General features: G+C 40.4%; 1 protein-coding gene across 2 annotated transcripts in view; it reads right to left on the minus strand.

The window, feature by feature from the left end:
- Positions 1–12329, minus strand: part of grm8b (glutamate receptor, metabotropic 8b) — a 137689-nt gene that overhangs the window by 52330 nt on the left and 73030 nt on the right. For both annotated transcript variants that reach the window (XM_034588738.1, XM_034588737.1), the window contains 3 exons: positions 8691–8826; positions 6170–6324; positions 5923–6060 (listed from right to left, as the gene is read on the minus strand). In XM_034588738.1, coding sequence (XP_034444629.1) covers positions 5923–6060; positions 6170–6324; positions 8691–8826 — 429 coding nt within the window. The remainder of the gene's footprint in view (positions 1–5922; positions 6061–6169; positions 6325–8690; positions 8827–12329) is intronic.

Below are 12329 nucleotides of genomic sequence, written 5' to 3' on the forward strand. Positions count from 1 at the left end.
GGTGGGGGTTACAGGGGCTTGAAGGGGGTGAGTTTTTTTTTGTAATTACAATTTTGAAATCACAAAAGCAACACACTTAATCTGGCAGGAAATTAGGTGCTACGAGGCAGCGTCTGTAAGCACTGCGGTGTGGCGACTTCATCCACGAGCGGGGAGCGATGGAACGTCACCCTCAGACCTCAGGCCACCATGTCTCATCGATATTTATTTTATCCTTATTAGATATAATTAATGAGCGTGCCTTTGTCGGTCTTCTCTGGAGGGATCCAGCTGAGCGTTCTCTAACCTCTGTCAGCTCCTGCAGGTTCTCTGCTCCAGGTTTGGAGCTTTGTGGACACACTACACACTGAGGTGGAAGACTTGACTCCACTAACATCTCTCTCTTACATGAAAATGGTCCACTTGGTTCCTGCTGCAGCAGAAAACAAAAAAGTGTGACTGTGTTTCATGGACAAGTCAAAATGACCACACATTGATGGAGGTGCATCTCTCAACTTGTAGGAGTGAGTGAGCCAGCTGTCAGACAGAAATCAATCTGATTGGCTGTGAACAGGATCAGTTTACTCAAACTGCAGATTGCTTTGATGAGGTTGTGTATTTTTATTTCTGTCATTTGAAGTGAATCAAGACGTCCACAGGGGTCATTAAGCTCCTGATTTTGAGCGACACTGAAGGACTTATTTGCTCTAACAAATATGTTCAGACTGAGACCAAAAAGTGTGTTTCTTTTTGATAGCACTCATTTTCATTTCACCTTTAGATTCTGTAATGTTTTCCATCTCTCAAATTTGCTCAGTTTGTCAGCACAAAAAAAAAAAATGTTACTGCCCAAACTTGCAACAGACATCCTGTGTTTTAGTCCGAGTTCTTCTCATTGCTTTCAGATTGGGTCTCTTTGCTCGTTAAACCTCTGCTCTCCGACTCCTGCTGTCACTTTTGGATTTGTTTGACATAATCCTGTTCAAATTCCACAACCAATAGAATGCTAGATAAAACGTAGACTACGGGCGATTGGAGCACAAGCGGGGTCTGTTGGATAGAGGAGGCAGGATCAGGAATTTCAGAATCTGCACATTAAATTAGGGAAATAATGCTTTCAACATGAAAGAGAGGAAAGAACCTCCAGATTTTCTTGGCATCACATCCTCAGTTTAGGCTACGACTCCAAACCCTACACACATCAATTGTTCAAAAACTCAGGTTTTATCCATTCTACTACGTTTTCGAAAATGCATCAACTCTGCTACAGATACGCCTGCTGTCCACACTACTCCAGAGTTTTAGAGCCACAAAAACAAAACATTCGGTAAATGCTGCTGGCCCTGTTTTAGTCTGCATTCAATGTGGCCTTACAGGTCCCTTTTGTCTGGGGCCCCCAAAGTCCCTTGAAAAGTTCCTGCATGGTCCTTTTACATATTTCTGAGGTTTGTTGTACATGTTCTGCGCTCTGGCCAGGTAAGATATAACACACACACACGCACACACACACACACACACACTTGAATGAAAACAATTGTGACCCATGAAAACAGAATTTAACAGAACCTCACCCATTACAGCAACAATGTGTGATCATTTACACCACAAAACATGATGCAGACACACTTTCATACACACACCTGCAGCCTGTCAGCACTCCGAGCTCACAGCTCAACTCTGAAAAAAAATCTGCAAACACACACACACACCCATGCAGAGGGGGGATGCCGACCTGCTGACTAAGTTGTTTGTCACTTTGTGTGATGACTCTGCCGCAGCTCCAAAACTCAATCTGGAGCCTCTAACACAATCATTTGAGAGTTGCGTCCTGACAGCAGCAGACTGATCAAAGCTGTCCACTGAGCTCAGGTAAAGACTTGCAGCGTTATCAGAGCAGCAGCTGGGACATGGCAGCTATTCTCGGAGCGCTGACACTGTTGTTCTGCTGTTTCACTTCTGTCTGCTGCCGGCGGGAGGCTGACGCTCGCCCACATCAACCCAACACCTTGCACAAATCCCATTTCGCGTGTCGGACATGTTTGTAAAGGATTTGGACCTCGGTGGCCCTCTGTTCTACAGAGAAAGTCCTCCTGAATCAGGCAGGATTACAACATGCTGGCACAGGGACTGTGCAGTCAGCACTGGGAGACTCAGCAGATGAAGGCCGGACGTGATCAGAGAGCCGAGGAAGACTTTACTTCAGCTTTTACATCTTCTATCAACTAAGGCCTGAAACCACTGCAACATTAAAAAAGATCACTTTCATTTAGAAACAACAAGAATCAGACCAGCTGACATTTTTTCTTATTTTCCCTAATCAGGTATTGTCTATTCTTATTGAAGTTGAATCGTGAAATTAAGCCTAATTTTCTTTTTAAAAACATGTATTTAAAAAATAAAAAGTTTGCACTGAACATTCTCAAGGGCTCATCTGTTTGCTCAAGGATGAAACATTGTTATTTTCTAAGTTTTATAATCTTGATGTGTGTAACTTTCTCATCCTGAATGCACCCTAAGTATGTGTGCTGCTGTCAGTTTTTATTCCAACTTCCAACACATGCTTTGAAATAGGAATCACATAAAGATTTTGATGGTCAGCCATAATATTATAAGCATTATTTTCAACAGATTTTCCGCTCTGCTGACTGAAAATAATACAGTAATAACACAAAGTAATAACATAGCAGTACATCATAAATGAAATGCACTGTAGTATACGGTGTAGCCTGAGGTCTTAGCTTATTTGTCCTCCCCTTAACCCTTAATAAGCCCAGCTTTACCCACATAACAGTGAATCAAAACAAAGAAAATAATGGGTGTTATTTTTAAACACAGCAGTAGTAAACAAAAAATGGATAAACAAGACATGACATCGTGACAAATTATAATTGTCAGCCATTTTTCATTGTAAGTTACATATTTTCTAACTTTCTTTCAACTGTGATGTTTTTGAATGTTTTTCGTACAGTCTCAGTGTGTAGGATTTAGTGACATCTAGTGGTTAGGTTGTAGATTGCACACCACACCTTTCGCACCTCCCTCAGGTATCTTAGAAACACAAAATACCCTCTCTAGACCCAGTGTTTGGTTTGTTCTGGGCCACTGTAAAACCATTGCAGTGCGACATTGCGGATTCCATACGCGACACTGGATGACGCTTCATTTCGAGCTGACAAAAGTTGAGCTAGGTTCTGTTTTTTTATTTGACACTCAGCCGGACTACAGATGTGAACAGTTTGCTTCGATGCACTGCCTACTTGGTTTAACTCACTGCTCTCACTTGACACTGATGAATTATCTTGTGTATTTTACGGTGATTAAAAACACTAATATATTCATTGCTACACTCAACATGATTGAATGAATACTGGATTATATACTCATGAGACTGTCAGGTGCTTTGTGTTGCGGGGTCGAGAGCTCGGGCACCAGAATGATTTTCCAACGTGTTAAGTGTCCATCAGCGCCGGTCCGAAATCAGGCTCATGAATATAAGTGCTGCAGTGGGCCAAAGAAACAACTTTCAGCCCAGCAACATGGGGAGGATTCTGCACAACTGTGATAAAATACAATATACATACAAACGGTCCCTCGGGTTCTCTTGATTTTAATCCGATTAAACAGAGGTGATCAGGGTCCCCTTTCAGACATGTACTAACATCCAGCTGATAGGAATAAAAACCAATGTATTAAAAAGCTACTCGGCAATGAAAAGCAATATTCCTGTCAGTTCTGTACTTTAAACTTCTACTATGATTTTAGACAGAAAAACTGGATTTCATTTTTTACCCGACACTTACTGTACTAAGAGATGTGTTGAGCTTATAAAATAAAACATAGAATTTAATATTAAATGAGTCATTCCCAACCATTCTGGTTTAAAGGCCATTATATTAAGTGATGTTTCAGTTGTGTGATTCTATTCAGAGTTTGCAAATTACACTGTAGTACTGCTGCTTATATTGTACTTGATAAATATTTCAGGTACTTCCATCCATTGTCTTCTGCATCAGTGACATATGGTGTCGCGTCCCTCTTCCTAGCCACACTTTCCAGCTCTTCCTGGAATCAGGGGTACTTGTACCAAGTGTTTCCAATTTAATCGTTTAAAAGTTTTTTTTTCTACAGTTCTCAGAAACAATGTTGCAATTTTATTCTGCATTATTATTTTCATCCACAGTATAGTACAAGACTAAAGTCATCATTATTGCTCCCGATAGCTCTCAAATTTCATCAGTGTTATGGTTCACTCTCTTCTGCCATTCAGACTAATCTTAGACATCTCCGTCCAGTCCATGCTGTTTGACCATCATCAAATTATTAACCTGTAATTCTTTTATCCACCTGAGAAATACTGCAAAACGAGAGGGGACAGGGATGGAACCTCCGACATTCTGCTTATTGGACAATCCGCTCCTGAGCCACAGTGTCCCCATAAAGTGAACTATTACATCCCACAGTGCATCTTGAAAAGTAGTGTAAAACTGATGGTCACTAACCAAACAATGACAGAAAGAAAACTTTGGAGAGACGAGAGGAGAGAGAGTACAGCATGTCTCAATTTGTCATGGTGATTCTACTTTTTATTGTCATCAAAAAGCCGAATTATCGTGAGGATAAAGACAGACAGGTTTATATTTGACAACATTTTCACAGACCGGTTGTAAAACATTTATTTTACTGTATAGGTCCCTAATATTTCTGATGGCGTGTGTTTGTCTGGCACGAGACAAATCTGTGAGTTGTGGTAGTAAAACATGAAATAGGAGCTGAGCAGAACATCACAGCAAAAACTGCTGCCAACAAGTTTACTATACATTTAAAGATGGTCCTTCAACATGCTTTTTACCTAAAAGTATTAAAACTAAGTGTAAAAAAACGTTATAAAATGTATTTTGGGATTGTGGTTGTTCGTCACCATCCTGCGTCAATGACGTCCCAACGCAGAGAAAGTGCTCCAAATAAAAGCTTTTTTATTATTTTGCCAATATAGTCCTCACCATAGAAGTCCCACCGGATCATGACACTTAGCAGTGCAGACACAGAGCTTGTTTCTGCTGCCTGACATCACCCTGAGCCTTCTCACAACAGCGGAGTCTGGAACTAAGACCTTAACCTAATCAGGGTTTTGTAGTTTTGGGGCTTTTGACTTCAGGGAGAGAGCAGAGATTTCCATGATGTGATTTTGTTTAATGCAACGGGGTGTTTGTTTGTTTGTGTGCGTGTCTGAGGAGTAAATGATAAATGCTCTCAGTCAAGTAAAGTCGGTTTATTTTGTAGCCCGAAATCACAAATCAGCATCAAAGAGTTTTAAATGCCAGAGAAACTGAGACTGTCTCTTTTTACCCACAGCTGGACCACAGCAGGAAGGATAAGATAAGAGGAGTTAAGATAAGGAGGAGGAGGCAGTGCAGGGAAGGAGGTGAAGAACATAGGAGAAAAAAGGACAGAGGTGGTATTGAAGGAAAGAATGAGGTCAAGAAGGGAAGGAATTTGAAATAAAATCTGTTGTTAAGGAAGCAAGGAGGCAAAAGACGATGGGAGGAGGTAAGCTAAAGGAGGAGTTAGGATGGAAAGAAGTAGGGGACAAGTTGTTATTGAATGGCAGATGGTGGGGGGGAAAGAGGAAGATGTATATAAGGAAATTAATAGTGGGAGAAGGAAAGACAAATACATAAAGGAGTTAGAAATAACAGGGGTAGAGAAGGTAAGAAGGAGGCAAAATTAGAAACATGGAGGTAGAGCACCAAATGGAGGGGAGCGAAGGAAAGAAGGAGACGAAAGGTGCAGGTAGTGAAGAAATGTAAAGAAGAAAAAGGAACAGGAAAAGTAGAGATGAGGATGGATTGATGAAGGCAATAAAGGAAAGGACAGGGAAGTGAAAAGAGAAACAGCTAAACTAGTTTATGTGGGATCTCTTCGATGATGAAATCCAATGCATACCTGTACATTTCTTGGGGCTGCCTAGTCTCTTGCCGTGCATCCCCAGCTTACAGCCGAAATTCTCCTCCCAGAACTCGGCAAACCAGACGTTCCTTCGGTTGTTGGAAAGCGAGCGGCTCTTGAAGTAGCGGTCGAACGCTGCAGACAGAAAGAAAAATGTAATTACGGTTATGATCTGCTCCTCGATGTCAGAGATGTGCTCAGGTTTTTCACACGAGGGGCTGTTCCGTCGCCCTTCCTGTCTCACCATCCACTGACGCCCTCTTGGGGAGGATGGTGATGGCGCCCTCGGCCACCCGCTCCTGCTGGACCACTGGAGAGATCTTAGAGCCCCAGCTGTCAGAGCCCACCCACAGGAAGTGGCCCGTCAGGTTGTTGCGTTTCGCCGCATCCAGGATTCGCCTGTCAGGGTCATAGGGGGAGGAAAGTCAGAGACCAGAGAATCAGTCTAGACTTTCTAACAGTGCTCCAAAACCAAAGCCATCTAGCATCCTTTACGCTTCCCGAGCTCATTCACACACTTTCACAATTGCACTGTAAAGTACTTTTACTCAAATACTGTACTTGAGTACAATGCTGAGGTATTTACTCTTTACTTAAGCATTTCCACTGTGTGAAACATCCACAGAGGAGGTTATGTTTTCACACTTGTCTGTTGGTTGGTTTGTAAGCAAGATTATGTAAAAACTAGATTGTTGTCATATTTTGACATTTGTACTTCTCAAGGAATAATTAATCGAAAATCAGGCACATTTAGGGAACTGATGATGCAGCGTGATTTTATTTAAGGGCACTGTTGGGCCTAGCCACAGGTATGTGCTCTACTGAGCCTTGAATCAAATACTTTTGTCTACATTGCTGATTAGGATTGTGACAAAGTAGGTGAGAACACCCCGTGTGTCCCATGAACCTTCATTTGACCATGCTTTTTTCATTCGCCTTTAAATTGCAGCTGCCAGACACGCACTATCCTTGGTTTGTTTGTTTCGCATTAAGTTACAGTTCGCATACCATCATAATCAAATAAAACAGATTCAGTTCAGTTTTTCTCCATTTCTTTGGTACTTTCCTTTCCGACCTTGTTTTGAAGAAACAAAAGGAAGAAGTTCTATGTACTTCCTGTATTTAAACCCTTGGTGACATCGCTGGGAGCAACCATGTGTGAGGGGAGGTGTAGTAGGTTTTGTAGTTAGGTGTGTTCCACATGATGCATGCTAGTTAGAAATGTCGTCATACTTTCTCCAGTGATATAGAACCTGTCACCCTGTCATGTGACTTAAAAACATCGTGATAACGAGGCGTGGCTAGCAGGATGGTATGGTTGCAGTTGGCCAGGTGCATTTTATGTTAATTTAAGTTGTTTTATTCTGAGTTTTGTTCAGTTAAGCTGAGGGAACTATTATTTTGTTTCTTTTGCTTTGTACAAATATTTCAATACATGTGTAACATAGGACCACTTTTTGTAAGACTGCCAACACATTAAGATTAACAATCCTAACTACTAAGGAAGCATATTGCATTCACCTTTTCAGAATTAATGAGAGCAAACATGACATGTATGTTGTACAACTTTTATTGGAGTCAAAGTTCCCACAGTGGAAACCCATCACATCCTACTTATTATTATGTCTCCCCCTTTTCAGGATTGCAACATAGTTACAGATAAGACTTAATTGGTCAAGCGAGAAATTTCACAAACTATCCAGCAGTAGTAGCCTTTGATTTTAGTGACCCACCTCTATCAGCTGCAACATGTCATTTACACTTTAAAGCAGCAATCATAATGATAGAAACATGTAGAGTGCATTATTCTGAAATAAACCATTCATCACAATTCCTTCTTTTACTTTTGACACTACGAGTTCAAGTTCTGATGCTAAAACCTTTGTATATCACTTACGTTATGAATGCAGGGCTTTTTATCCTTTTATCATCAAAGTTATTTCAGTTCTTCCTGAGGCGGACGTGGATGTGTGTCTTTGTTGGGACAGACTCAGAACCACAACTGTCAATCTCGTCCACTGTGTTTTTCATATGGTGCATATTATTTTTAGAGACATGAGCGATAATCAGTGTGGTCCTTTAGGGCTCATCTGTCTCCTCTTGCCGCTGTGAGGTCTCAGGGTGAGTGATTTATCTGTCTGTGTGATTCAGAGCTACAGATTATCATCAGCTGCTACACTGATACAGATGCACTTGTGGGAAGCAGTTGTACCCCTGAATGGATCAACTGATTATTCAGTGCTTTTAAAACGATCATAAAATTAATCAAATTGAGCAAAGTGAAATAAAAAAATTGACACAAGGAAGTTAAAATAATCAGACTGACTTGACAAATTCTTGTTTCTTACTTGACAAAGACAATGGTTCATAAAATCATAACTAGGATATTAAAGAGAGAGCCGGGCTTAGTAATGGATTAACGTAAACTAATTCTTACTAATAGGGTCATAGGACTTAAAATGCAGGTGAAAATCAGTCTAAACTGATCTGTTTTTTTAGGTTAAACAAAATCATATTTTTCTTTATTTTAGTGAAAATAGATACGAAATTGAAAATCTTAGGATCGTAGTGACCTCAGGACAAATCTCCAGGGACAGTCGGAATGAATGAAATGACCATGAATTTCCATCCATCCATCTTCCATCAACTGTTATCTTGCTCATCATTACCCAAAGCTTTTGACAACAAATGAGGGCTGAAAAGTAAAGAGCCTTTGGTAGGATCATATTCAGAATCAAATTTTTGTAATTTGCATGTGTTCCTACCGGATGTCGTCCTCATTGGCAAACAAAATGACAGCACGGGCGTTGGGTGTCTCCATCAGACGCAGGACGATCTTGTCGAACTCGCCGGGTCTCGGCTCCCGAGGAATCTTCAGAGACTGGGCGATGCAGACCCCACCTGAGAGAGGAACAGAAAGAAAGAGTGGGATGCTAAACATCTCTACACCATGTGCCAGGATCAACCTGCAGGATGTTTCAGCCGTGAGGTGTCATCCAAGTGTCCTCAAGCCCCGACATTCATATTCAACTTGAAACGGCGTCATTTACTCTGTGTTTTAACCCTAAAAGTCCACTACCGGAAGTAGTGAAGGTAGCGCACATAGCGATGCAAACGCACTCTCCACACATGCACTTGGGCGAGAGTGTGTAAGGTTTTCCTCCATATCAGAGGTGTAAATGACGCTGTTTCGAGTCGATATATGAATGACAGGGCTTACGGACAATTAGATGACATGACACGAGCAGTATGGAGGCTTTTTATGGGTTTATTTCTGTTGTTTTTTTTTACATCTGAAGAAGGAGTCCCATTTACTTCAATTGTATATGCATTTTGCTGCAACGCTGTTTACCCCTGAGACTGCAAAAGTGTCTTGTGGACTCAAACACTTCACCGACCCCTCCATCGGCATAGTGCTGAGTAGATAATGAGTGAATTTTCATTTTTGGATGAACAATCCCTTTAATATGGAATCAGACGCTTAGACTGTGAAGGTCGTTATAAAGAAAACCAAAATAATATAATGGACAAAAGTTGAGGACCAAACTGAGTCATTTGGCGATCATGTTGAAGTGGAATCATCACAAAAGTTATTAAAGTTCATCCTGTAAAGAGCATGAAGGTCTGAATTAAAATCCATTCATAAATTATTATATAATAATTGTTGGGGACCTCTTGTGTGTTCATGAAAATCAATATTAGAGTTGAAATAATTTAGTCTGAACTAAATCCCCTAGATCACAGCTAGTGATGCTGAAAATATCCAGTGAATAAAATACATGACTCCTGCTACACACAACAAACTTTGTTTCGCATTTCTGCCGACTAGGGATGAAATGGTTACTGGTTTCAAGATTAACCACAGTACAAATCCCGACGGTTAGTATTGCCATGTTAAATAAAAAGTGTCCAGCATCAACCACAGTGATCAACAGTGTCCCACACACAGGGGCGCTGGTGCAGCATGCAACGTGGGTTTGTTAAGTGCATGTGTGAAGTTTACTTAGTTTGTTTGATTCACTCAAGGAGTTTGAGACATATTTAAAAAAGTCAAACATTTTGCGCGAACGCAGTTCACCTCACACAACACGAGACGAGACATGACTCACACAGCCAGGAGAACAGCGTTAAAGTGACCGGAACGATCGGGATTTAATGACGCGACATTTGATTAATAACTAAATGAATGTGATCGTCAGCATGTGAAGAGCGACAGAGACGAGCAGACACTCACTCACACACACACACACACAAACTCCTGCAGACAGAAGTTCTTCCTGCAAGTTATGACGCAACGCATTGTTTTAACTTCATTGTTGCAGTATATATATATATATATATATATATATATATATATATATATATATATATATATATATATATATATATATATATATATATATGATGAATAAACCAGGAGAACTGTTAGTAATCTCTGGCCATAGCTAACAAATTATGATATTCTGTCCCTGACATTTGAAGTCAACTTTTGCACTTAAGTAACAAGTTGTCAACCTTCATTTTTGAACATTAATAGCACATTTTAACAATACCGCAATAATTTTGATAACCAAGATAATTGTATTTACTGTAATCTTAATACAAAATGTTCACACTGATTTTCCTCTACTGCCGACAGTCGTCCTTCATACCAATCTCTCCTGCTCGTATGTGTGTTCAGCAGTGTAAACATCTGGCAATAAACATGTTAACACATCTGCTTCTATCTGTTAATGATCACACCCCATCCTCACTCCTGTTTATTCCTTGACGGTGGTATTATTTTCTCTGTGTGTCTCTGCTTTAATGTTTGAATTAACTTCACTGTTTGTCTTGTTTTCAACTTCGCTTTGCTGCTGTGACGTTTCACCACAGATGTCATTAAACTTTCATCTGCAGTCTCTGAAACAAAGGTCAGGGGGTTTATTGATGCTGCCAGAGACTAAATACTAAATCAGAGGGGTGTACCAGTGGGATTCCTTCATGCTGCATGAATCAGTTTAACCACATACTAATGATTTCTTTTCCTTGAAAAGATGTCGAAAGAAATCGACTTTAGGTTCAGCTTACTTCTTCTTCCCAAAGACATGTCTTTTCAATCTGCTTTATTCTGTCATGTCAGACATACAGGCACATGATGAGGAAGATGAGGATGAGAAAGATGAGGAGAAAGAGGTGAATTAAAGGCCATTCACTTGATTGGAAATGTGTGAGAGCAGGAACAATTAAGAGAAATCTATGTGGAACTCTGCAATAATATTATAGAGCTGCATAGATCAGAGCAAAGGTATAAAAACATTTCTAAAGCTTCAGTGTTCCCTGGAGAACAGTGGCCTCAATGACTGTAAAATGGAAGTTTGCAACTACCAAAACTCAGTTGGTTCATTAAGTCAAACTGAAGGAATTTGGTCAGTGTGATCAAGAATACAAGATGGAGAAACTCCTGAAAGGATGACAACCTCAGTGGCATCAAGTATCAATTTGGTCTTAATTAGAAAAGTAGAGCAGCCACACAGAAGCCTACTGGTTAAAGTCAGAGACATGTGGCAGCCAGCTCTACACATTCAAACTATATTTAAAGGAGTCTGAGAGCACAAGGAAACAAAATCTTGCATCTCAAACAAGATGTTGTGATCGTTCCTCTGCCCTCTACTATGGAGGGATGGGAGGACAACCCGAAAAAATGAAAAAGACCCACAATCATTTCACAGCAGCAATCTAAATGCTTAGTGCTAAATCACAGCAGACTAGAGCTAACCCAAAGAAGGTAAGGAAGGGGAGATGGCCGGCGTGAACATCGGTGAGCCATTTCAATGTTAAAGAGATCCCACTGCTGGAGTTGGCGACCACACACTAATACACAACGTCCTTTGAACGAGCAGCAGCCAGTCGCAAACAGTGTCTGACTGTATTCAGACAGACAATCACTAATCACTGTTGCGGCTGAATCTGGTCTTTTAACGTGTCCTTTCTGTAAATACAGAGAGTGTATTTTGTCTCAGGATAATTTTTTGGGTGGCTAATTCCAATTTGTTTTCGATCAGTGGTGCACCTTGGCAATGTGGGGGGTGGAGCTTCTGAAGGAGCAGTGAAGGGGGGGTGTATTTGTTTTCAAACATCAACAGTTGTTCCCCAGAATCAGTACCTTTAAAGTAACAGACATATGACAGCTTGACACATTCAAACTGTATTTAAAGGACTCAGAGCACCAGCAAAGATTCTCCAAGTGTTTTTGGGCAGAAATCCAAACTTTATTCAAAAAGCAACTTCATCTGCGACTTAATTATGATGATGATTCCGGTTTCAGATATCTACTATTTTATTCTAACTATTCATAATTAAAGTTCATGATATCTTCAACACCATTCTGACAAATTCTTATTAAATACATATTAAATTGAGGA

The sequence above is a fragment of the Hippoglossus hippoglossus genome, chromosome 6, assembly GCF_009819705.1.
Source record: "Hippoglossus hippoglossus isolate fHipHip1 chromosome 6, fHipHip1.pri, whole genome shotgun sequence".
In the NCBI taxonomy this organism is placed as follows: Eukaryota; Metazoa; Chordata; class Actinopteri; order Pleuronectiformes; family Pleuronectidae; genus Hippoglossus; species Hippoglossus hippoglossus.